This window comes from Vulpes lagopus, chromosome 2 (genome assembly GCF_018345385.1).
Source record: "Vulpes lagopus strain Blue_001 chromosome 2, ASM1834538v1, whole genome shotgun sequence".
In the NCBI taxonomy this organism is placed as follows: Eukaryota; Metazoa; Chordata; class Mammalia; order Carnivora; family Canidae; genus Vulpes; species Vulpes lagopus.
The window spans coordinates 55004245-55030544 of NC_054825.1; the positions used below are offsets into that span (position 1 = coordinate 55004245).

The 26300-nt window shown below is 32.9% G+C and overlaps 1 protein-coding gene across 1 annotated transcript in view; it reads left to right on the forward strand.

Moving 5' to 3' along the window:
- Positions 1 to 26300, forward strand: part of VPS13C (vacuolar protein sorting 13 homolog C) — a 172667-nt gene that overhangs the window by 23991 nt on the left and 122376 nt on the right. Inside the window, exons 6-13 of the mRNA XM_041745716.1 lie at positions 13546 to 13655; positions 16082 to 16141; positions 18711 to 18770; positions 19587 to 19667; positions 21448 to 21505; positions 22975 to 23102; positions 25118 to 25224; positions 26072 to 26243. Coding sequence (XP_041601650.1) covers positions 13546 to 13655; positions 16082 to 16141; positions 18711 to 18770; positions 19587 to 19667; positions 21448 to 21505; positions 22975 to 23102; positions 25118 to 25224; positions 26072 to 26243 — 776 coding nt within the window. The remainder of the gene's footprint in view (positions 1 to 13545; positions 13656 to 16081; positions 16142 to 18710; positions 18771 to 19586; positions 19668 to 21447; positions 21506 to 22974; positions 23103 to 25117; positions 25225 to 26071; positions 26244 to 26300) is intronic.

The following is a 26300-nucleotide window of genomic DNA, read 5'->3' on the forward strand; positions in this document are numbered from 1 at the left end:
ACCCAGGTACCCCTCAAATCAACTTTTTAGGAGTTTATGAGTTAACTACACATGTAGCAATATTTGTTATAAATACAAGTGATTTTCACTGTAAAGTTATCAGACTTAGAAATGGACCAGGAATATACTGGCATTACCTCTAGACTCCCCTGACATGGGAGCTGTTTAGGAAACTCAACAGGTTTATAAACTGAAGAAAAATAAAATTTAGATGGAGAAATAATTTGAGATTTTAACCCTGGGAATAGATTCCCAGGTAAAACTGGCTTACCTGCATAAGCCATGCAGGTGCATCAAAATAATGCTCCCTTAAGTTGCATTATTTTATTTCCTCTTCAGCTTATTATCCGGTTAAACAGTTCCTTGAACTTTGGGCATCTTTATTTAAAGATGCCAGTGATTCTGGTGGTATAAGTAGCTGAGTCACTCTGGCATCCACACTGATGACTTGGGTAGACTTATGTCATTTATTTAACTTCTCTGGGAATGAATTTCTTGTTTTCAGAATTGAAATAAAAGCTGTCTCATCCCTTCTTACAGGTTGGGAATATTAAAGGAAATGATATCAGAAAGTTTGGAAAGCATAAAGCACAATATATAAGCACATTAATTTCACAATGTATATTGTGAAATTAATGAAATTAATTTGGAAGAAATTAATATGGAAGAAATCTTTGCAAACTTCAGTATTGGGGGTTTTTTCTTTTTTTTTTTCCTGAGTTAATATACATACTATATGTGTGAAGGGTTTTGTTATACTTTTTCTCTAGATGGAAAGTGGGAAATGTGTATTTTCTGGAGCAGCCCAAATAAGAATTTAAGGTTGAAATTATATTTCTTTAGATAAATTAACTTTGAAGATTCCTTGGAAGAACCTTTATGGAGAAGCAGTTATTGCAACCTTGGAGGGACTATACCTGCTTGTTGTCCCTGGAGCAAGTATGTTGTATTAGGTTATATCCATTCAGTAACAGCATAGTGAAATTAAATTGTTAACCTTGGTTAAGTATTTTAATATGTTTAATAAAATAGATAATTTAAATAAACTAATCAATACATATATACATGTATTTTACATATATGCACATATATATTGCCACATTTGTATACAAAATAATTTGTTGGAAGAAATTATTCCTTTTTTTAACCATTTGTTAAATTCTCTGTGAATAATTATTTTGCAGCTAAGTCTTCATTTTGAGTTGAGATGCATTAAATAATTTACTTTTGAAGAATGAAGTGAATTAAGTTTGTAAAAATGTACTGATGTGTTAATATACAGATTTAAAGAATGGAGATTTTTTTCTCTATTTTTTTGCTTCTGATTTTGAGGAATGTTCAAAAATGTGTGTGAAATAGGTCATTTTTTCATCGTAAATGAATGCATTTTAATTTTTAATGAATGTTGTAAAGCAGTAGTGTTTATTTAAGCAATATGTTTATTTAAGCAATGTATTTTCAGTTATAAGAATAATTTAATGTTAAGAAAAGTTTGGATATTTTAGGGAAAAATTACTTGTTCTCCCAATCATAAAGCAAACACAATTTTTATTTTTATATTTTGCTTTCCATTCTTTACCATATACATATTTGAGTTGATATATATCACATATAGACAACATGAATCTGAGTTTTTTACTTAATGTATATATTTTTGATATGTGATAGTGGTAGTTTTGAAAGGCTGTATGATAGTTCATTGTGAGATGCCTACTGTTTTGGGCTGTTACATTGAACATTATAAACACCTTATTCTTACAGATACCATTTTTGTTCTTTTGTGTTATTTCCTTAGGATACAGTATCAGAAATGAGATTTCTAGATAAAAAGGAAATATTTTTTTTTCTGATTGTTGATATATATTCTTGAGTTACTTTCTGAAAGTCTTTAATCTATATTGATACCAGCTAGTATTAGATTACATGTTTATTATACTTACTCAAAATTTTACCCCTCAGACAAAATAACTGGAAATTTTCTGATACATTTTCTGCCTGCCTTTTGTTTCTCCCTTTTACCTTTCTACTCACTCTTTCCCGCTTAACCTTTTTTCCTTTTTCCTTTCTCCCTTTAATTCCGTTCTTTCTTCCTTTCTATTTTGATGAAAGCTTTGTAAATAAATAGGAATTATTTATGTTTAAACTTTCTGTAAAACTAATTTAAAGAATGCAACTCTTTTGAGTTACAAAAAAAATGGCTTACAAGACTTACAGTGCAAATACACAATCATAATGAGGTTGAACTTTTCCTCTTTATTTAATAATTGCATTTCCTAGTGTATGAACTAATTATATATATTTAGGTATTAAATATGATGCTGAAAAAGAAGAAAAATCTTTGCAAGATATTAAACAGAAAGAGCTATCCCGAATTGAAGAAGCCCTTCAAAAAGCGGCAGAGAAAGGTATGTTTATGTTTTAGATGAATTTATATATATCTGTATTTTAGATAATGCACTGTAGAGAGGATGCTTTCATAAGACTCCATAAGTTGTCATTCCAAAGAAAGAATATTCTTTTAAGATCATATCTCAAAATACCGATTACAAATATTATAATGACTCACATTTAGGAATCATTGCCATGTGATTGTTTTATCTGCCAGTTTAATTTTCCCACTTTCCTCAACCAGTTGTTTTTATTGTGACTTTTCTGTGAGTTTTTACAGGCCTGTTTGTTTTTGCCAAATGTTAATAGATTATTATACTTCTACATTTTTAGGTATATCCATGGATATATCTATGAGGATAATGAGGTTCAGTGTATCAATATAGTGAAATAATGTTTAGAAGAAATGGTGCTATAATTCTGTTGTTAGCTGTATCTCTTTATTATTATATAGGATATTTTTAAAAACTTGGTTCTTCAGATTTCAACATTTTAACATCTTGCCTTAAGTTTTAATTTTTTATTTTTATCTAAAAATAAATCTGATGACTATTTTGATTTGGTTTATGGAGCAAGAATAAGGATAAGGATAAGATGAAAAAGCAGTCTATAAGGCAAATATGTTTAAGGACTTTTCCAAACCTCCAGTTTTTCTCTTTCAAGTCAAATCACACTCTGGTTGCTGATTCTCTAACTCACTCTCTGTGTGAGAGTTATTAGCATTTTATATCATTTTTGTATCATTTGGTTGGCATGTTTATGTATTTCTGTGATGAAAGAGGATGATACCACAAATGCTAATGCATTTCTCTTTGGTCTCTCTTAAAAGATATGGCAAACCTTGAATTAGAAATGACAGAAATTATATTCAGATATACTAAGATTTTGTTTTCTAGCTTAAGCTACTGATGTTTAATTGAATCAGTAAGAAATCTCTCTTAAAAATAGCTTACTCAGGGATGCTGGGGTGGCTCAGTGGTTGAGCATCTGCCTTTGGCACAAGGCATGATCCCAGAGTCCCTGGATCAAGTCCCACATCGGGCTCCTTGCATGGAGCCTGCTTCTCCTCCTTCTGCCTGTGTCTCTGCGTCTCTCTCTACCTCTCTCTCTCTCATGAATAAATAAATAAAGTCTTAAAAAAATAGCTTGTTCATTAAAATTCTTTATCAGTGATTCTAATTCTTTTTGCCCCGAGTGGTTTTTCTTTTCCTTTTTTTTTTTTTTTTTAAGATTTATTCATTTATTTGAGAGAGAGAGGGAGGGAGGGAGGGAGAGAGAGAGAGCACACAGAGGGAGAGGGAGAAGCAGTCTGCCCTAGGAGCAGGGATCCAGATGCGGGGCTTGATCCTAGGACCCTGGGATCATGACCTGAGCCAAAGGCAGACTTCTAACTGACTGAGTTACCCAGGCACCTGCCTGCCAATTGCTTTTTCTTTTTCTTTCTTTTCTTTTCTTTTTTCTTTTTGCCAATTCTTTTTATTATGCAAAGTGATTGATTCTTTTACAAAAAAATATTAAAATACTTAAAATACAGAGAAGGTTGTCCTAATGGAAGAGATTTTGAAAAGCTTAGTATTTTTTCTTTCTCTTTTCATAGTTGAGCACATCTTATTTTCTGAAGCTTGAAAGTCTGTATTTTTATGAAAACAGTATCCTTCATTTCTATTAACTTAGTGTGCCAAATAAAACAAGATGAGAATGGTTTTGTTTATTACAATTTAGTGTGATTATTTACTTTTACTCAGTTTTGGTTAATTAGTGTGTGTGGAAATAGTACATAAATTGAGGAGAAAGATTTGGAGAGCACTAGAATTTAATTTCTTTCTTGATACAGTTCAGATTAAATATATTTTTTAACACACTGTATTTAATGATACATATTCATCAGTAGGCGTATTGATATATATTTAGATAAATTGATACTCGTAAGAAAATATCAAAATATATGTATTATATGTAATACAGCATAATTCTACACTCATATAATTTATTATGTATATACAAGATTATGTTATACTTTTCCTTTCAGAAACAAACCCCAAATTCCTCTTTCTTTTTTATTTTTGGATGGAAATAATTGTGATTATATAAAAAATATTTTCATGTTTACAGTGGGCTGTAAGAAAAAGCATATATAGTTTCTCCTTTTGTAGTAGTTGACAGCTTAATTGGTAAATGATAACCTGCTATACGTATTGTATTGAGTACCTATGAGATTTTGACTTCTGGGTCTTAATGTTTAGGAAATTTATATGTTTAGGCCTGGCAGAGAGGTTAAGGATAATTTGATATGTTTATAGGAGCAAAAGAGATGATATATTTATAGGGGTAAAAGATGAATTCTTGGTGCCTAGCTGCCTCAATTGGTAGAACATATGACTTTTGATCTTGGGGTTGTGTATTTAAGCCCCATGTTGGGTTTAGAGATTACTTAAAAAATAAAATCTTAAAAAAAAAAAAAGAGATGGGATAATTGGAATATATGTTAATATTTTTTAAGTTGCAATAAGTACATTTAATTATCTTGATGGCATATAATTTTTTTCTAGTTTCTATGAATATGGATCACCATAATGTTATTATTCATAGAAATGATAAAAAGACCCTAGTCTTTAGATGCTCTGCATTTCACCACTATTAATAGTTCTTACTTAATACCGTACTTTATTTTTGAGACTTATAATTTTTCCACTTATTTCTTGGTTTTAAAAGCACAAAAGCACTATGGCATAGGTATAGAGACTCAGAGAGATAAGGAGAAAAAGTGATTCAACTCTGAGCAGCAGATAATATAATTGAGAACAAAATCATCTTGCTAATCTGCTTTTAAAAAGTATTTCTACTTAATTTGTTTCACTTGGTAAAATACAGTGCTGCCCACAATCATGTGGAAAAAAAATAAAACGAGAATATCAGTTAGTTCATTCCTAAACAATTTCCTCAACTGTAAAAATAAACTTCTTGATATTTTTCTCCTTTTATTTTATTGTGGTGAGTTTTATTTTCCTGAGAAGGCTATTACAAAGTAAAGGGAAAGATGAAATTCTTAGTGAGGCCAAAGATTCCCAAATGCTATATATTTTGTATTAAAAATCTTAATTTTGTCTAAGTAATATATACGCACACTTTAAAATCAAAGTTTTGCCATAAAGACTTCTGATGAAAAATGTCAGTCCCCTCTTCCACTCTTTTCAACCCTTTAGACCCATTCCTTAAAGGGAACCACAGTTTTAGAAATACTAATGTTGTGTCATTATCTAGTCTATTAATGTAAGGTATTATCTGGGATTTCCTCTTATGATACTTAAGGAGTTTACTTCTCTTACAATCTTCTTTCACTCTGAATTTCCCTCCCTATCCTCTTAATGTGGTTATATCATAATTTTTGGCCAATTAGTAGTCAAAATTTACACTACTATGAAGTGTAATTGTTCACTGTAGGTCAAATATTGTACTATGATTATGTTTCCTTTCTTATGCTTATTTTTCTTGAATTTGTAAATGCTTTTTTATTTGCTTTGTTTTCTTTGTAAATTTACCTTTAATTCTTTTCACTTACTACTTGAAATCTGTTACATGACTATCAGTATTACTTTCTAATTGCCCATACCCACCATTGGTCCCCACCCCAGACTCATTTTTCTCTCGAGATCTCCCTTTATAATGATTTTTTTTCAGGCCTGCTGCACAGTTGGCCTCCTGGAATTGGTCTTTTGTGTTTAATTCACTGTTTTCTGGGTCCTTTGCCTTTCATTCTTTGTTAGTTTGTTACTTTGCTAAAATGTATCTAGTAGCTTTTAAGAAAGGATACATTGTATATAATTGTTAAAATCCTTTCAAGTCTGAAAGTCTTTGTTTACTTATAAACTTGTTTTATTTAGCTGGGAATAGAATGCTCAGTTTTAAATGAGAATTTTGAAAACAATATTGTTTACTAAATGATATTACTAGATTCTTTTGAGAAGTTTGATGCCAGTCTGCTCAACACATTGTTGGAAACATAAAAATCAGAAAATCTGTGAATCTTGCTGTCAATAACCTTACATTTTAGTTGAAAAAATAAGAAATATGCATAGTCATAAATAGGAAAAAGTGTTGAGTCACATCAAAGAGGTATAGGATAAGAGTGGTAGGGGAGTTCAGAATGAACATATTATCTTAAGCCAAAGAGATCAGGGCAGACACTATGAAGATAAATATTTCAGCTATGTCTAAAAGATGAGTTTGCAGAAACGGAGAGAGGGTCTTCTGGTAGAAGGGACAGTAAAGAGAGGGAAGTATAGAATAGGAGGAATAGGTAAGAATTTGGGAGTTTGATGGAATAGCAGCTAACATTTATTGAGCGTTTACTGTTTGTCATTCTTCAAAATGCTTCATATGTATTAACTCATTTAATAGTCATAATTCTATGATATAATGCTATCATTGTTCCCAATTTACAGTTGAGACAGCTAAGTTAAATAACTTGTTCCAGGGATCCCTGGGTGGCGCAGCGGTTTAGCGCCTGCCTTTGGCCCAGGGCGCGATCCTGGAGACCCGGGATCGAATCCCACGTCGGGCTCCCAGTGCATGGAGCCTGCTTCTCCCTCTGCCTATGTCTCTGCCTCTCTCTCTCTCTCTGTGACTATCATAAATAAATAAAAGTTAACAAAAAAAAAATTAAAAAAAAATAACTTGTTCCAAGTCACACAGCTGGAAAATGATAGAGCTATAGTTTGAACATACTCTGGCTCTATATAGATCCTGTATTTTTAGTTTTGTGCTATAATGGACTTTCATTTGTAACCAGTGGGAGAATCAGTAGGAAGTTTTCCTTTTTCTTTCTTGAAAAATCCAGGGATTGATGTCATCAAAGCTGTGTTTTAGGAAGGTTAAACTTGCTGTTGTGTCTGGGCTGTATGTGAGGAGGGAAATGGAGGATGATGCTATGTCACCATCACTAACAAGAATGGATAGAAAGGATTCAGACAATATATCTAAAGGGAACAGGTCAGACTAAAAGTAACTCTGAAGTTAATATTTCATTCTGCAGATGGGCAATACAGTGGGCAAAAAGGGAACCAAAATAGCAGACTTTTGCTGTTTGAAAATTTCCAATAATTCAGTGAGTTGTTAGCCATAATAGATATTTGTCTGCCTTGCTTAATTTAAATTATTGTTATAATTTTAATTATTAGGATTTTTTTTATAATGTTATAATAATAAAGTTTGTATGTTGAAATAATGGAGGTGGTTTCACTGTTTCCTTAGAAATATATTGTTTTGGTGTCACCACATTATACTTGCCTGTTACATGATTTCTGATTCTTTTAATTAAGTTTAGACATGTTTTACATGTGAAATTAAGGTGTCTCTCAAATGCTTTGCATTCTGGTTATTGCTGCCATGCGGATGCAGGCGCACATTCAGGGGAATTCATATATGGCTTGGAAAGCTTTGTTTACAAGGACATCAAGCCTGGTGGGTATGCATGGTTCATTATATTTAGTTATTAAAAGATTATATTCTTATCCACTCTTGAGCTTTTAATGGAGTCCATTTGATATACCATTTTTTAAAGAAAATATGGAAATGTAATTCATGTTTTTCACCTTTGCCATCATTTTCATTTCCCAGCCTTCTGTAGCCATTTGTTCATTCACTAAATATTTAGTGTCTTCTAGGGCAAACACTGTGCGGGATGCTTAGTGTTCATGGGGTGAATCAAACATGACCTACTGCCTGTTGTGAAGCTTACAGTTTGATCTATGGATAACTTTGAAATCCAGACTGACTGCCTTTCTGACTGGTTCTGTAGTGTAGTAGTTTCTCAATTAGGAAATTCCTCTCAATAGCAGTGGCTTTCACACTTGTTAAAAGCAATAAAATGGAACCTTTCTTAGTGAGTGAAACTTTATTTAGAGCCTTGATAAGAGGTGTTCCTCTGGGATTCTTCATAGCTTTCCTGATTGGCTTTTTCTCTGTAGGAGCTCTATAAGCACATGGAGACTGTTGTCTTCTACAGCAAATTAAACTTTGAGGCTTCACAGAAGGCAAATTTGAAGGCTCACTGCTTGAGGATTTATAATAGGCCTTTTTTTATATGATAGGGAATTAAATACTACAAGTACATTAAAATAATAATTCCAGTATTTTATAAAAGTATTTTATATATTTGTATTTTCTGTAACTTTGCTGGGGTTTATGATATTAGTCACCCTTAAAATTTGTTTTGATTAAGTGGCAAGTGGGGTCTGTACTCAAAATGTAAACAGTAAGCATTTTGTTAGAATTACCTCTGTAGCTAGAAGCTTCATTAATATTTAGGTTCATTTGACAAATGGAAGAAGAATTTACATGGCAAATTTCATAGCACTGAGTGAAATTACCCCAAAAGGCATTTCTCTTTTAATAAAAACTGTCCCTTTAGCAAGTATAACTATGTTAATTTGTCTTACAGTTATTTTATTTAATTCGGAATATAGTCTAGAAATACTCATGGCTCACTGTTTAATTTTGTTATAATTGGACCAGATTTCTGCAGTCTGCCAGAGCGGTGTTTTCTGATCCTTCTAGGAGTAATCTGCCTCCAAGATCCAGATGAATTCCAGTGGCCCATTTAAGTCATAACAAAAATCATTGGGCAACATTGGTGGTAAAAATAAACAATTCCCCTCCCCCTTCTGCAAAACCAGAGTGGTGACTATAAAGGAAAACCTAATTGATTCAGAGTTTACTCTGAACACTGCATTAACCTGAATAAAAAACTTGACCTAGAATATTAGTGATTCTGAAACAAGAATAGTTAATTTGTTGATGATATCTTCATTTGGCTAGGACATAATATATACTCTGATCTTTTAATTTTTTACTTTCTGAGTGCACATTCCTTCCTTATTTCATGTCATTTAAAAAAATTATTCTAGGGATCCCTGGGTGGCGCAGCGGTTTGGCGCCTGCCTTTGGCCCAGGGCGCGATCCTGGAGACCCGGGGTCAAATCCCACATCAGGCTCCCGGTGCATGGAGCCTGCTTCTCCCTCCGCCTGTCTCTCTCTCTCTCTCTCTCTCTCTGTGACTATCATAAATAAATAAAAAATTAAAAAAATTATTCTAGGGCACATTTCTTAAAACATTAATACTGTTTTTAATTGTAATACTGAAATCATATGTGATTTTTCACTGTGCTAACACTGGTGCTGATGGTGCAAAAGCATCATTGTGCTGATGGCTGCCTTAGCATACATGAATTGGCAGTGGCACCAAACTTTATATTTTATTTTATATTTTATATTTTATATTTTATTTATTTTATTTTATATTTTATTTTATATTTTATTTTATTTATTTAATTTAATTTAATTTTTTATTTTATTTTATTTATTTTATTATTTTATTTTATTTTGTTTTATTTTTTTATTTTTTCAGCATGTCCAAGCACCAAACTTTAATAGCAGCCATTGTATTCTTCACTACCATGTAATCACAGTAAAAAATAAGATGAAAAAAAAAGAAAAAGAGCACCAATTTTACTTAAGAATATTCTTGATGGGGCAGCCCCTGTGGCGCAGCGGTTTGGCGCTGCCTGCAGCCTGAGGTGTGATCCTGGAGACCTGGGATCGAGTCCCACATCGGGCTCCCTGCATGGATCCTGCTTCTTCCTCTGCCTGTGTCTCTGCCCCTCTCTCTGTGTCTATGAATAAATAAATAAATAACCTTTTTTTTTTTCAAAAGAATATTCTTGATGGAATAGGAAAAATTCAATTTTAATAAACTTAAGCTCTTGAGTATGTGTCTTTAATATTTTGTGTGACAAAGCAGGAACTATGTATCCTTAAGTAGGATAATTGTCTCAAGGACAAATACCAGTGCATTGTTTTAATTGTCAGCTGAACTAGTTGCTTTTTTCCTGGAAAACCATTTTAAATGGAAGAGTGATTGACAGACTATTATTATTCAGATTTGGGTATTTCATACATACCCAACAAAACAAAACCACTTCAGCAAAACAACTTCAAGAAAAAACACTGATGATGTTTGTTGCCAATGATAAGATTTTACAACTTTTAAGCAAAAATTAGAATTTTGGAAAACTTGTGTTTGCCACCTGGAGCTTGGCAGCTTCCCAGTACTTAAAAGACTTTGCTGATATGATTGGTGGTGTTTAAAAAGATATGATACTAACAATTAGGATGTGATACTAACAATTGTGATTTTTGATGTTAATGAAATCACTCAACATTGAGGTCTGTATAATTGAATGAAGCAATATTTCCATATTACCAATGCATGATAATCAGGTATGTGCCAAAGGTCCATCTAAAGTGTAAGGTAGACCAATTGATTTTAATTCAGATGAAGAATTTATTGATAGAGTTTCAGATTCCAAAATACAACTAATCTTCAAGAAACTACCACTTGTTGAGTTGGGGTATAATATTCATGATTACATGAAAAGATCATGAGGATGTTCCCCCCTTTTTTATTACATATCTATAGTTAGATCAGATTTTCTTCATATGCTTCAATCTAAACATTATTTCAACAGAGCTAAGGCAGAAGGAGATAGGTGTATCTGGCTCTCTTTTGTCAACCCAGACATTAAAGAGATTTGTAAGAATGTAAAACAGTGCTACTCTTTTTACTATAACTTTTTGTTTGGATAATATTATTTTCATAAATATGTATTATCAGTGCTATCATGTAATGTTTTTTATTTTTTTTACATAATGTTTTTAAAAATATGAATTAATAAATATTTTAAAAATTTGTTTTGATTTCCAATATGGTAAATACCCATAATTGTAACCCACACAAATAAAAAAACTCTTTAGGGTTCTCAAGTAAGTGTGTTAAAGGTATCAGGAGACCAGAATATTTGAGGACTGATTTAGAGAGTGATACAAAATATCATTTTTTAATATTCATCAGATTAAATAGAAACTTTCACTAAAGAACTGTATAGATTAGATTCTGAAATTATTTGGAGAGTTTTAAACACAGTACATATAACATTGAGATCAAAGATAGAACAAAGGGCTAAAACAGTTGTGAAGCCAGAAAGATAATAGAAGGTCTTATAAGAAGAGTAAGTTGTGATAGAATCTAAATCCAGGCAGCTGAGCCTATTTCTGAAAGCTATTCTAGACCAGTGGGATGGTTTTCAGGGATACTTTGGCTTTCTTGTTTCTTTTCAAATGATATTTCTTTGAAAAATCCGTCTTTCTCTAAATGTTTAATTTGTGAATGAAAAAGACTCAAGAACCATCGTTATGGCAAGAAATATTGGCAATAGCAAAGTCCAGATTCTTTACGTATTTGTTAAATATTTCCTTCTTGGAGCTCAGGGTTTTATTCTTGAAATCCAGTATTTGGTTCTTAGTTTTTAAAATGACAGGACAATATGCTTTAAAATATAAAAGAATAATTTTAAAATTTCAAGCTAAATTTCATGTATATCCTATAAATATATATATATGTATATAGCATGAATTGAATTTATATATTTTACCATAATGTTCAGATGTGGATTTTTAAATTCATTTGAACAGATGCGTTTCATGTGCTTTGTGCCCAGATATTAGATGATTCTTGTCCTAATGAAGAGTCCTGCCTGGTGACAAGACAGTTGTGCAAACATTTGTCATGGTATAATCACTGCTTAGTGGGAAGTCTTTATAAAGTGAGGAGGTAGCTGGCCCTAATGCTGCTTGAAATAGTTGAAGAAGGCTGCAGACAGGCCTTAGTGGACGTGAAATTTAGGAGCCTCTTAGGATTTTGCCTGGTGAGGAACTTCCGGGAGGGCAACTGAGGTTCAAAGAATGATCTATATATATAGAGAGAAGCATTAGCCACTAGAAAATTAGGCTTGTTTAGGAAATTAATAGTAGTTTCTGACGTATCCAGTGCAAGGATGAGTAGCGGAGGTAGAACACCACCACAGGGAGTTAGGGGCTAGATCATGAAAGGACCTTTGTGTCTTGCAGACACTTTCTCATTTATCTGCCAGGCTGCAGAGAGCCCTTGAAAGAGTTTTGAGCAGGGGATTGATGGACTGTGAATGGTATTTTGGAAACGATCAGTCTGGTGGCACTGCAGAAGGATGTTTAGGAGGCAGAGTGGAGACTAGAGGCAGAGGAGACCATACAGAGACCACCTTGGGTGCAGACTGGAGATAATGTCTAGCAAGAAGTGGAATGTAAAGATTTGTAACTTGGTTAAGATGGGTGTTGGTTAATGCCATGAAAGCGAGGCAGTGCCAAATAAAAGATGAAGTTTTAAAGGAATTAATTAGTAAGCCAATTTCAAAGACAGTTCTGTGTACAGTTTTTGCCCTTTTGGTGTTCTTTGTATCTTTAAGTCATTAAAGGATTTTGCTTTTGAGGTATATCATGCCGAGGAAGTCATCTGTCAGCAACCTACCTTCCCATTCATTTCATTTGTGTTCCTCTGTCCCTTCCATATATTTATGAAAACTTTTCCTTGAAAATTTTATATTCTGTCATTATTACATTTCCAATATTTTGATAACACTGAAGTTAAAATTAAACTTTGTATCATGAAAAGTTATTAGTATTATAAAAGGCTTTGTGTATGGATATTTTGCTCAATTCTTATATGATTGTACTTACTTGCCAAGTTATTTGCTAGATATTTAGAGGTCATTCTAGACTAAAGGTTTGTGAATTTCTGTTTGTATTGAAATAGGTCAGTTTAGAATAAAGTGATTTGTACCAAAATTTGCTGTTAGGAAGAATTCTCTTGTTTTCTTTTCTGTCCTCTAGTCTGCTAACTTGAATTTTATCCTTTTCTCACTAAAATGCTTCCAATGAGAAGGACGTAAACGTAAAAAGCACAAAAAACATTTTAAGAAACCTTTTAAAAGTCTTGATCGTTCGAAAGGTAGGTAAACGTAGTTTTTATGCCATGTGTTATTTATACACATCGCCACTTGATTTCTCTCTCCAGAGGTAAAATGAATGTTAGATACCATGTAACTTCAAAAATAAGTTTTAAGTTGGAAGTGCACATTAAAATCTAAAATAAATCTAAAATAAAACAAGGACACCAGAATAGGCTGTCCTTTCTATTGAGTAGTGCTTTAGATATCCTTTGATCATTTGATTATGAAATATGTGAGAATTTCAACTCTTGACATTGTGTTTTTCTACTTTTTATAGATAAACCAAAAGAAGCCAAAAAGGATACATTTTTTGAAAAGTTGGCAACCCAAGTAATTAAAAATGTACAAGTAAAAATCACAGACATTCACATTAAATATGAAGATGATGTAAGTAATTTCAATTTAGTTTAAGTTAGTAGTTAAATGTGTATTTTATAAGAGTTATTGATTTGTCTAGATAAGGGTGACCTGTACTGGATTTTAAATCCAAGATTGTTGTTTTTTTTTTTTTTTTTCTGCTGAATATGTTACTGTATCTTCTTTCCTATGTTACACTTTTTTTTTTTCAGTTAGGCATTTAAGTGTATAAATAAAAAACCACCATATGCTCCTTTCTAAAGGTAGTATGACAGATTTCCCTGATGTCCTCTATTATTTATTTTGAATTTTAATGCGTCAAGATTTATACTATTCTAACTTTAAAGATCTATATCGACAAAAAAATTAGTTCCAAATGGTGATGGAAATAGTCAATTATAATGGTAGTTTGTAGAGAGGGGACTAAACCTCAGGTCATTAGTCAACAACTTACTATGAAGTTGTCCATCCAAAGTCCCATCCTCTTTATATTCTTTCAAATGGGATTGAACATGCATGCACACCTACTCACATACATGTGCAAAAGTGTGTTTAGAAACCAATTTCACTTATAACCAGAGTTTAACATTAGCTGATTAAAAACTGCTGATTAATTTTTTTTCTTAAAGATTTTATTTATTTATTCATGGGAGACACACACAGAGAGAGAGAGAGAGGCAGAGACACAGGCAGAGGGAGAAGCAGGCTCTATGCAGGGAGCCTGATGTGGGACTCAATCCTGGGTCTACCAGGATCAGGCCCTGGGCTGAATGAAGGCAGCGCTAAACTGCTGAGCCACCTGGGCTGCCTCACTGCTGATTAATTTTAAACTAAATATACATTGCTTTGTTTTAAAATTTGAAAAATATATAAAATAACTTTGAATTTTTTCATTTACCTAAGATGATGGAAGTATTATTCCATCTCTTCTAAAATTGGGGTTTAATCAAAGCAGTGCTGACATATATAGAATTTTCTTTTTCTGATAAGTTACTTATAGAACTTAAATTTAAGTAAGACACATTTGTAGTTTTTCAAGATATACTATTACCATAAATTGATTTTACCTTTTAGTTTTATGTAGCCATTAAACTAAATTTTGTAAATAAACAACACATCAATGCCCTTTTCCTAAACTTAGGAAAATAAATCAACACATCATGGAAGTAAAAGAATTATTCTTAAAACTAATGATATATTGGTGAATGAGAACTTCAGTTTGAATTTAAATTAATCTTTTTTACTGAGCAAGTACAATTAGGTACATCATTTCTCTCTTTAATAAAAAAATATAGAGAGGCACAGGAGTGGGATAGGTATATCAATTATGTTTAAGTTGGTATCAGTGACAAAATATATTAAAATCTAAATGAAAAAGAATTAAAAGTGCAGAGGGATCTTTCTTGTATCTTTCCTTTTTCAATGTGATTATCTTAATTATTGTATATAGCATAATGAAAAATAGAGTTTAGGATGTGGGGAATAGGGAAAGTATAATAATTTATCATAAAGATGCTCATTGGGTGATAGGAGTAGTTTGTGGGTAGTGTCTTAGCAAGTGAGGAGTTGGTAAAGTTCCTTCTGAAATAGGTGCAAGTTATTTTGAACTAGTTGTGTGTAAGTATAAAAAGATGAGTGTGGGAATAAAGGAAGATATTAAAAACTGAGCTCACAGTGCTATTTGTGCTTTTCAGTTATTTCAGAGCTTGCGTTTTCCCTGCATTTTAGAAGATTCTATGTGACTATGGTCTGGAGTCCTTGTTGGTTGATTTAGAACATGATGTTTTTTTCTTCTCTTGAGTTTATCTGGTTTCTATCATAGCCAAAAAACTCTATATGACTTTGGGCATCCTTATGATGTCTAAGACAACGATATTGTACACATTGTGGTACAGTGTAAGCAGGGAGTATCAATATAACTTATAAATTGAAGATTAGGAATAGAACAAAAGTTTCATAGGTTAAGAGACTGAGGAAATTAAATGTTAAGAATCTTGGACATTCCTGTCAAAGCATTTTTGAAAAGCTAAGGATCTTAGAGACTTAAAGACAGTTCACAATTCTAAGTGTGAAAATCGTTAATATTTGAAAAGTAATTTAGTGGCAGTATTATTATCTGTGACATCTTGTGTTATTTGTCTTTGAAGAATATATTTAATGATACACATAAAGAACCTGCCTCTTCTTTATTTGGGTAAGAATCTAGTTACTGAGAAAAGTGTTCACTTCATTAGGAAAGAGTTCCGTTGGGAAAGTGTCATATTAGTGTCCTGCCTACAAAATGTGGATATTCCTAGCCATGTTATTGCCTTTTTCTCTTCTTTTTTTCTCACAAATCCATTTGGGTTGTGTGACTTACTTGTAAACTAATTTCTCTATGTTGCCCATTTACAGAGTGGAACATGGTTTCCCTCTCACCATCAGTGTATTTTAATGTCACTTTTCTTTTTTGATAGGTTACTGATCCACAGCAGCCTCTTTCATTTGGTGTCACACTGGGAGAACTTAGTCTGTTGGTAATGTTGACCTTATTTACAATTTTTGTGGAACCTGTAAAATATTCCCAAGTCACAGGATGAATTGCCTAAAATCAACTATTGATATAAATAGCTATTTTATTTTTATATATAATATTTTTTGTCTTTGTAGAAGTTCAGAATTTATAGTGATGCTGTTATTACATTCTCTAATTATTTTGATTTGTCTTTGACCTTAACAAATACCAATATACCATTATCAAGCAGTTTTAAATAATTAAAAGCTATATCCTAAACGTGTGGGGAAATAGAAAGGTAAATCATGTTCTCATTCTTTGTATAGGCAGATAGAATTTCCAAATAGCTTATAAATGTGTACATGTATGTGTGTTTGTGTGTGTATTATATTGAGATATAGTTTATTTTGGTTATATATTTTATAATGCAGTTTGGTTTTTCTCCTAAAGATCTTTAAGGATAGATAGTATGTACATTCAGGTTGGACATTTTTCCCTCTTATTTTCTATGGGTAACTAAGTGGTAGGAAAAATGTTTTAAAGTTAAAGATAGGGAACAGTAAATCATGCTGGGTATATGTTTGTCCTATGATAGTTATATGGAGAGGGCCTTGGTAGGGAAAGAAGGGGAAGAAAACTGAAAGAGAGTGGAATTCCAGAGAAAGGGAAAAAGGAAATGGTTTCATAGAGGCCTTCAGAATTATATTTTCATAGGGAAGAAGTAGAGAAATTGAAGACCAAAGCAGAAACATTGAAAAAAAGAAAAAAATCTGGAGAAACAAAGTTAAGGGAGTCAGAGAAGCTAGGATTTGTTATATTGTTTATCCTGTTTCTTTCCAAAACTAATTTTAAGTAGCTTTTAAATTTTTTTAAAGATTTTATCTATTTATTTGACAGAGAAAGAGAGAGAGAGAGAGAGCGCACAAGGAGGGGGAGTGGCAGGCAGAGGGAGAAGCAGAAGCAGGCTCCCTCCTGAGCAGGTGCCCTGGTGTGGGGCTTGATCTCAGGACCCTGCGATCATGACCTGAGTCGAAGGCAGATGCTTAATCAACTGAGCCACCCAGGTGCCCCTTAAGTAGCTTTTGATAAAAAAAAGAAATAATACAATACAGAGACTAGAGATAATGCTCCAGAAAAACCAGACTGGCAGTATTAGGCATAAATGAACACAATATTTTATGTTGAGCTTCTAGCTGACAAAACAAAAAATTATAAAATGGTCACATACCTCTCATTAACTAATAAAAAGGTATACTAACACATAAGAATGATGTGTAGTTTCCTTAGTGTGTATTGTTGTTTGATTCTCTTTATCTTTTCTCAGACTCTTCATACTGTGTTCTTTGCCTGTATTACTTTTTTCCCTTTGTCTCCTTGGTGATCCTATTCAGGTTTTAGTTCTTATGTTAGATGTTACTCTTTCTCATTCCCTTGTATTTTCCTCTTAGAATTTATCACTCTTTTATGTTCCCCATTATATTTTATTATAGCACCAATATCATATTATTGTACTAGTTAGCATGGTGATCTTCTGTCTAACCCTCATTCATTCACTGACAAAATAGGACCTCTATTTTAGAATTTTGTAATGATTAACTGAGATAGTTAATGTAAAGCATTTGGCACATGTGTGGCTCGGCTATTTCCTGCTTCAACTATTACAATGACTGTAATTACAACAATAACCCTAAACGTACCTCTTTCTTTATCCACACCATTCCTTTTTCCCATTTTACAGTTAGAGTCTCTTAGACCTAAGGTAATCTTTCCATCTCTGATCTGAATCTCATCCTTCCCATGTCCTTGGGAGCCTTTTTCCCTCCCTTTTTCTCTGCCTCCTTTCTTCCCTTCTTTCTTCCTTTCTGTCAGTTTTCTTCTCTTTCCTAAATCTTCAAACCCCCCCTTCCACTTTTCCCTTCTCCCATTCCTTCTGTAAGCATTTAAACACATTCAGGTATGTCTTTTATAGCAAAATTAAGAAGGCCCTCCTGAACCTTATCTCACTCCTCCTAGGCCCCATCTACCTTGACTGTCTTTGTTTCCCCACCACCTGCTGACTCCTTTCCCACTGTACTCTGACTCTGCTACTCCTCTGAAATTTTTCTTGACAAGTTCATTAGTAATGACCTGGCTGCTCAATAAATTAATTTTAGTTTATCTCATGGCAGTATTTGGTATTGTTGATCATGCTGGCTTTCTAGAACCATGGTCATGCTGTGATTTCCATATTCTTGTGGTTTTCTTTGCAATAATTATTTACTTGATTTTTAAAAAGGATGTGGACCTTCTTCACTATTGTATAGACTAGCTCTTTTTTTTTTTTTTTTTTAATTCATGCCCAGTTCCTTCCACACAGACACATAGTGGCTCAGTAGTTATTTTCTGGATGAATAAACTCAGTTAAATTATAACTTCAATTCTATTTTCACTGTTCCTTTGATTTTGTCATATAGATATGTAGGGAAACAGCTTCCAGTAGCCATAATTAGCTAGATGTCTTTTTTAAAAATCTAAGGAATTTTGTTACAGTTTATTAGAATACTGTATTATGACATATATACTTTGTTTCACCGTTATTTATTTTCTTTTAGACTGCAAATGAACACTGGACTCCATGCATATTAAATGAAGCAGAAAAAATTATATACAAGGTATTAGACTGGATTAAGAATTTCTTGTTATTTTTCTAGGTACAAACACTTATTGTAGTTTTTTGAAACTTTGATGGGGCCCAATGTGTCATTGGAGTGTGAGTTAAAAGTAGAAGCTCCGGTTTTGGCTTTGCCACTTACTATGTGACCTTCTGTAATCACTTACCTTTTCTGAGGTTTAGGTTCTTCACCTAGCAAAAGAAATCAGATAAAATTAATATTTCCTAAATTGTGTTTTATGGAACATTAGGTAATTGGGATATGAGATTTGTAGAAAAAATATTTTCTGGTCAAAGACTAAAGTATTAAGCTGTACATAGTTAAACGGTGTGTTTCATTTTGTTTTAAACCACAGGACTGGACAGTACTCTAAATATGCTAATAAACATTGAGAATTTTCAAGAGGAGTGTTTATGTTTAGTATATTGCTTTCCCTACCTTACTGTTGTAGAATCCCCTCCCCTCACCTCTCCTTCTAAGCAATCATTCATATCCACTGGAGGAATTGTGTCTTTCTTCTTATTCTGCAAAACATGTACAACTCTGTTAAATAGTAAATTCTCAATTAATATTTGATAACTGAATGAATGAATTTCCTCAGAAATAGTGATGCTGGAAGAACAGTTTATCAAATGCTAAGATTAGTGGTAAAGTCTGTGAATAATATGCATGTATTTTTCCCATTTTTGCTTTATTTTTTTCCTTTAAAAGTTCAAAATGGCAATGGGATAATCCTAGGGTGATATGAGAATAATCTTTTAATACTGATTCATAACTTTCATGTGTTGCTTGACCTCTTTTATTTTTCTTTTATAGCTTATACGACTTGATAGTCTTAGTGCCTACTGGAATGTAAACTGCAACATGTCTTATCAGGAGTCAAAGGAACAGATCTTGGTAATTTCAGTTTATAACTGGAAGAGCTAACTCCACTCCCTAAATTCTTTTTAACTTAAGTGGTCTTTAGTGAGGATAGGGTATATAGTCTTTTGTTTAAGTTGTATTTAACTAAATCAGAATTGTGAAACACAGTTTTTGGAATCCACTCTTTTTTATTAAAATTTTTTTAAAAGATATTTTATTTATTCATTTAAGAGAGAAAGTGTGAGAACACTAGCACAAGCAGGGGGAAGGGTCAGGGAGAAGGAGAAGCAAGCTCCCTGATGAGCAGGGAGCCCAACATGGGGCTTGATCCCAGGACCCTGAGATCATGACCTGAGCGGAAAGAAGGCAGATGCTTACTTAACTGATTGGGCTGACCAGGTGCCCCAGAATCCACTTTTTATTTTATTTTATTTTTTTAAATTTTTATTTATTTATGATAGTCACAGAGAGAGAGAGAGGCAGAGACATAGGCAGAGGAAGAAGCAGGCTCCATGCACCGGGAGTCCGACGTGGGATTCGATCCCAGGTCTCCAGGATCGCGCCCTGGGCCAAAGGCAGGCGCTAAACTGCTGCGCCACCCAGGGATCCCAGAATCCACTTTTTAAAAAAGCATTTTGTTTTTGAAGATCTTTGTGAGATCATTCACTACACAGTGAGATAATAACTTATACTACTAATTTAAAACTGCATTTATGGTTTTTTGCACTCTTATTTTGATGACATTACATTGTGTTTCATATAAGAATGATTATGTAGAGCATTGTAAGGAATGATGATACCTTTCAGATCTGAAGAATATATTTTTAGCGAATTTTCTTTTAAATTGAAGTATAATTGACCTTAGCAAATGTTTTAAGCATTTGTCATAATGATTTCATCAACAGTGAAAGGTTAACTCAAAACTTCACTGTGCTCAGTTAGTCTCAGTCCTTTTTATTTACTTAGAGAAAAAAGGAAGAAAAGTTGAATTTTCTGAACTTGAATTAATTCCAAGATTCTAGCTCTTATTTCTCAGAAAGATACTGTAATAAATAATTTGCCTTTGTCTAGAGAGTGTTTGAGATCCCACTTCATGGATGTTTTATTGTTTTTTTTAAAGATTTTTTTTTTTATTTATTTAAGAGAGAGTCATAGAGAACACAAGTGGGGGGAGGGATAAAGGAAGGGGGTGAGAGAGAGAGAATCTCAAGAAGACACCCTGCTGAGGGGATCCCTCGGCGGCTCAGCAGTTTGGCGCCTGCCTTTGGCCCTGGGCGCAATCCTGGAGTCCCGGGATCGAGTCCCACGTCGGGCTCCTGGCATGGAGCCTGCTTCTCCTTTCTCCTGTGTCTCTGCCTCTCTCTCTCTCTCTCTCTCTCTCTCTCTCTCTGTGTCTCTCGGTCTATCATAAATAAATAAATAAATCTTAAAAAAAAAAAGAAAGACACCCTGCTGAGCATGGAGCCTGACATGGGGCATAATCTCACACCTCTGAGATCATGACCTGAGCTGAAATCAAGGGTTCGGCTTAACCGACTGAGCCACCCAGGAACCTCAGTTGTGTTTTCTTTTTTTAAGTCAGCGGGGAACGCAATGCTATAACACTTTTAAATATTTAGAATTTTAAAAAATTATCTACTTCTGTATTTTAGTCTAAAGAAATATACTTATAAATAATGCTTAGTGTATTTTTCTCATGGACTACTAATTATAAAGAAGAGAATAAAGATATTGATTTAAGAACCACATTCTTTTCTCCCCATGTGTAGTTGAATATGTATGAATTTTTTTCATTCTCCAAATTTTTGTTTAGGATCAGCTGAAAAGTGGAATTCTTACAAGTAGCAACATACCTGTAAACCATCAATATAGTAAGTAGTGGTAAAAGTTTATTTCATGTTATAGGAAGCATAGGATTAAATACTCTGGCTTACTGTACTTTCTTCTGATAAAGGTACTTTGACAAAGAGAAAGTATTTTATATTTTAGTTTTATCACAGTGTATTTGGATTATAACAAATTATTTAGGATAGATTATGACACATACAACACTGGAGAGTAAGAAGAGGGCAGTACGACTGTAGTTCGTTCACTCCTAGCATCTAAACACCCTTGACCTCTGTGTTTTCTTCTTGTTAGCACCTTTGTTTTAGGAATTAGGTTTTCTTTTCTTTAATCTCTTTAATCAAAATCTTTGAGATTTTGGTATTCAGGTCAACCTTGCCATGTCACTATTGCAGTGTTATGACAAACCAACCACTCTAGAGACTTTCCTAAGGGGCTTTTCTAATTCTTGGCAGCCTTGCCTTTACTTATTTTTAAGTAACCCTCTAACAAAGCAGCCTGTTTATTAACGCCATCTGTTTTCTCCTTTTTAGTTTCATTCGAAAGAGACTATTGTTGGATTTTTTTTAATTGAGTATACTCTTTATGTTTGTCTTCAGCTTTCATGCTCATCATCCATATTCCATGTTTTTCTGGTTCATTGTTGTTTTCTTCATATTCTTTTGTAGCTGATTGCTGTTATGGAAGAGTTGACACTTTCTCTTTATGTTCATAGATCTGTTTAGTGATGGTGTTTTCAGATGAAAGTGTTTAGTTTCATTCATGAAAGAACTAGTTCAGAAAAATCTACAACTTCATTTATAAATGGTATCTTCCACTTATAAAAACCTCTAAATAAGTTAAAATTTTTATATAATCTTATGCAAATGTAAATACTGTAATATATCATAATTCATGTAATCTTAATATTGTTCACTGTTAAAAATTTATTATATTACTTTGTCATTTTCCTTAGTACATCTTTTCATGCTAGTTCTTCAAGAATATTTTCTTATTTGATTCTAAGATGATATATATATAATGATCATTCTGAAAATTATAAAGTGGTAAGCATTTTTTTCTTGGTAGTATGAATTTAATTCATGATTCTGTTCCTAAATTCTACCAATGATTAAGCAAGACAAATTTTAAACAAATTTTGTCTCCTACCTTGTGTTAATATTTTTAGTGAATAATAAAATCATTAAATGTCTTGTAGTAAGGAAGAGAAGTCTAATTTTACCCAGACTGAATAGCCAAGAGTAGATTGTCTATTACTTTTGTACATTTTTACTTAGAAGCAGTTTCCTTCTTGGAGATTCCACTTTGACTTGCATTTGGTATTACGCAGATAAGTAGATGCTTAAATATTTTTGGGTAGTGAATTTTTACATTTTTTATATATTTTTGATTATTTTTCTCTACTTTCAGAGTAATAGTGTTCTTATAATTATTTACAGTTGTTCATATATACGGGTATATAAACATAATCTTGTGTCTTCCCATGTGACTTAAGTTTTCCAGCCAATATCAGCTTCTGCAAAGCTCTACATGAATCCTTATGCAGAAACAGAGCTCAAAACACCCAAACTTGATTGGAACATAGAAGTACAGAATATTGCCATTGAAATGACCAAACCTCAGGTAAGACTCGGGTGGCTATTTCTAGCTTTTATTAGCCTTGAATCTCAACTGCTTTTGTCCTTTGTGATTATTCTTTCTCCAGTGCTCTAGTGGTTCTTTTATACATTTATATTTGTATTTATATATATATATATTTTTTTGAGAAAATAATTTCCTTCTTTTTATCTGGTCTTTTCCTTATTGGTGGAAAATCTTACCAAATTATAGCAAATGATGTTTTCCTATGTAATTTCCAATTGTTGATGGAAGATTTTAATGTGTTTTTTCTTCCTCATATTTTAATAGACACCTTTATAGTAAATACTGTCTACTTAATTTTTAGACCTGCTATGTTGGTGCTTTTTTCCTTTGTCATTTGGTTATATACCCTGGGTTCGAATAACAGACCTGGAGAACTGGAAGTGAAAGAAGGACAAAAGGTTTAGCTAAATGAGCTTTTAGCTCAGTGTAGTCCAGTAAAAATATACGGTAGTTCCCCTTCTCCATAGTTTCTGTGGTTTTGGTTACATGGGTCAACTGTGTTCTGGAAGCAGATGATCTTTCTGATGTATGGTCAGAGGGTCAGTAGTGCCCTGACACTATGTCACAGTGCCTACATCATTTACCTCATTTCATCTCACTATTAGGCATTTTATCACAGAAGAAGGGTGAATGCAGTCAACAGGATATTTTGGGAGAGAAACACATACCGCATACACATAGCTTTTATTACAGTATATTTTTATGATAGTTATATTTTATTATTATTGCTTTTTATTTTTTATTATTATTTTTTTATTCATTCATGATAGAGAGAGAGAGAGAGACACACACACAGGCAGAGGGAGAAGCAGGCTCCATGCCGGGAGCCTGACACGGGACTCAATCCTGGGACTCGATCCCAGGACTCCAGGATTGCGTCCTGGGCCAAAGGCAGGCGACAGACCACTGAGCCACCCAGGGATCCCCCTATTTTATTATTATTGTTATTCATTTCTTACTGTGCCTAATTTATAAATTAAACTTTATTCTAAGTGTATATGTATAGGAAAAACATAACAAATGTAGGTTCAGTACTATCCATGGTTTCAGGCATCTGTTGGGGGGATCTTAGAACATATTTCCTCAGGATAAGGGGAGGATTACTGTAATGCAGGTTGTCTATGTAATTTAAAATTTTCTAGTAGTTGCATTAGAAAAGTAAAAAGAAAGGTAAAATTAATAACATTTTATGTAAGCCAGTGTATCCAAAATATTATCATTTCAGCATGTAATCAATATAAAAAATTATATCCTTTCCTTTTTTCTAAGTCTTTAAAACCTCTGGTATATTTTAAACTTAAAATGCCTTGGGTATTTTTAACTTAAAATACATTTAAGTTCAGACTACCTATATTTTAAGTGGTGAATAGCCGCATGGTAACCAGTAGGTAGAAATCATTAAGAAAAACTGAAAGGAGAAAACTAGATTTGCCGCTTTCTTTATCTTATCTACAGTCATGTTGTGTGTGTGTTTCCCTCCATTTGAGCTCTTTACCAGGTATATGCAGAGTTGTATTAGTGGTAAGATGGGCAATTATATTGGTTTGTCTTCCTTTAGTTATGTAATGATTTTCTGGAGAGACTTGCAATTCAGCTGATAGAAAGTCAATGCTGAAATGATGGTCCAGAGGCAAATATGTAGTTTTAGGAACAACCATGGTCCAGTCACTAGTTACAGATAGTGTATTTTATTATTTCTAGGATGTGCATTTATTTCATTGTGTAACCTATTTGAAAATAGGATGTATAATATTATTGATGGTATGATACTTTGTTAGCACTGGTTTTTTTTTTCTTTTTGTAGTGGAACTTAAAAATTATGTTACAACTTATAATTGGCGGTGTTTTAAATTTGAGAAAATATGATACTAATAGGTAACCATGATATTCATTGTTCCAGGAAGTTGGAGTCTTACTAGACTGCAAATATAATAAAATTTGGTGTTTATCCATGTGTGCAATTAATAAATACAACTGTATTTTTGTTTTAATAGTACTTAAGTATGATTGACTTTTTGGAATCAGTGGATTATATGGTTAGAAATGCCCCTTACAGGAAATATAAGCCCTATTTACCACTTCATACCAATGGTCGACAATGGTAAGTTAGAATTATTTATTTATTTATTTATTTATTTATTTATTTTTATTAATTTTTTTTTTTAAGATTTATTTATTTATTCATTCAGAGAGAGTGAAGAGAGAGGCAGAGACACAGGCAGAGGGAGAAGCAGGCTCCATGCAGGAAACCGATGTGGGACTCGATCCTGGGTCTCCAGGATCACATCCCGGGCTGCAGGTGGCGCCAAACCGCTGTGCCACCGGGGCTGCCCTAGAATTTTTTTTTTAAATGAGAAATATATAAGTAGAAACTTCCAGATTTAAGAGACCTTTAAAGCCATGTAATCATGTAATGAAGCCACTTTTTTTTTTAAATCTTTGTAGACATGAAAGGGATATCTTTTGTATTATGTCGTTGTTACTTTTTTCATAAACACATTCTCTTATACTCTTGCTTTTAGATTATTCCCAAATTCTCAACTTAGCATTAAAGTCTTAATGCTAAAGTCTTAATGCTTAACTTTAATCCTTTTTTGGTTTAAGTTAGCATTAAGACTTTAATCCTTTTTTGGTTTTAGTGCCCTTGAGTCACCACCAACATGTAATGAATGTTATAACCATATTGGGATAGTATTAATTTTGTATGTCATTTTGTGTCTTATTGATTTTGCTTTGACATACCCTCTTACTGGAGTAATTTGCTCATTTTATAATCAATTTAAATCAGAGAATTTTACTGAGGAATTGAAATGCTAGTTAATGGGCTCTTATAAGGAGAACAGTTAATAAGAACAAAAAATGTAACTGTGGATTTAAAAAATCTAAGCCATTTTCTTGCTTTTTCTTAAACCTTTGTATTCAAATGTACATTAAAATTTGATTTGCAGGTGGAAATATGCAATTGATTCTGTTCTTGAAGTTCATATAAGAAGGTATACGCAGATGTGGTCTTGGAATAACATAAAAAAACACAGGCAGTTGCTCAAGAGTTATAAAAGTGCCTATAAGAGCAAGTTAACCCAACCTAAAGTCCCAGAAGAAATACAGAAACAAATTCAGGTATATCTCACATATATTGATGAAAGCTAGTCTTTGTTAAATTATCCTTTAGATTTT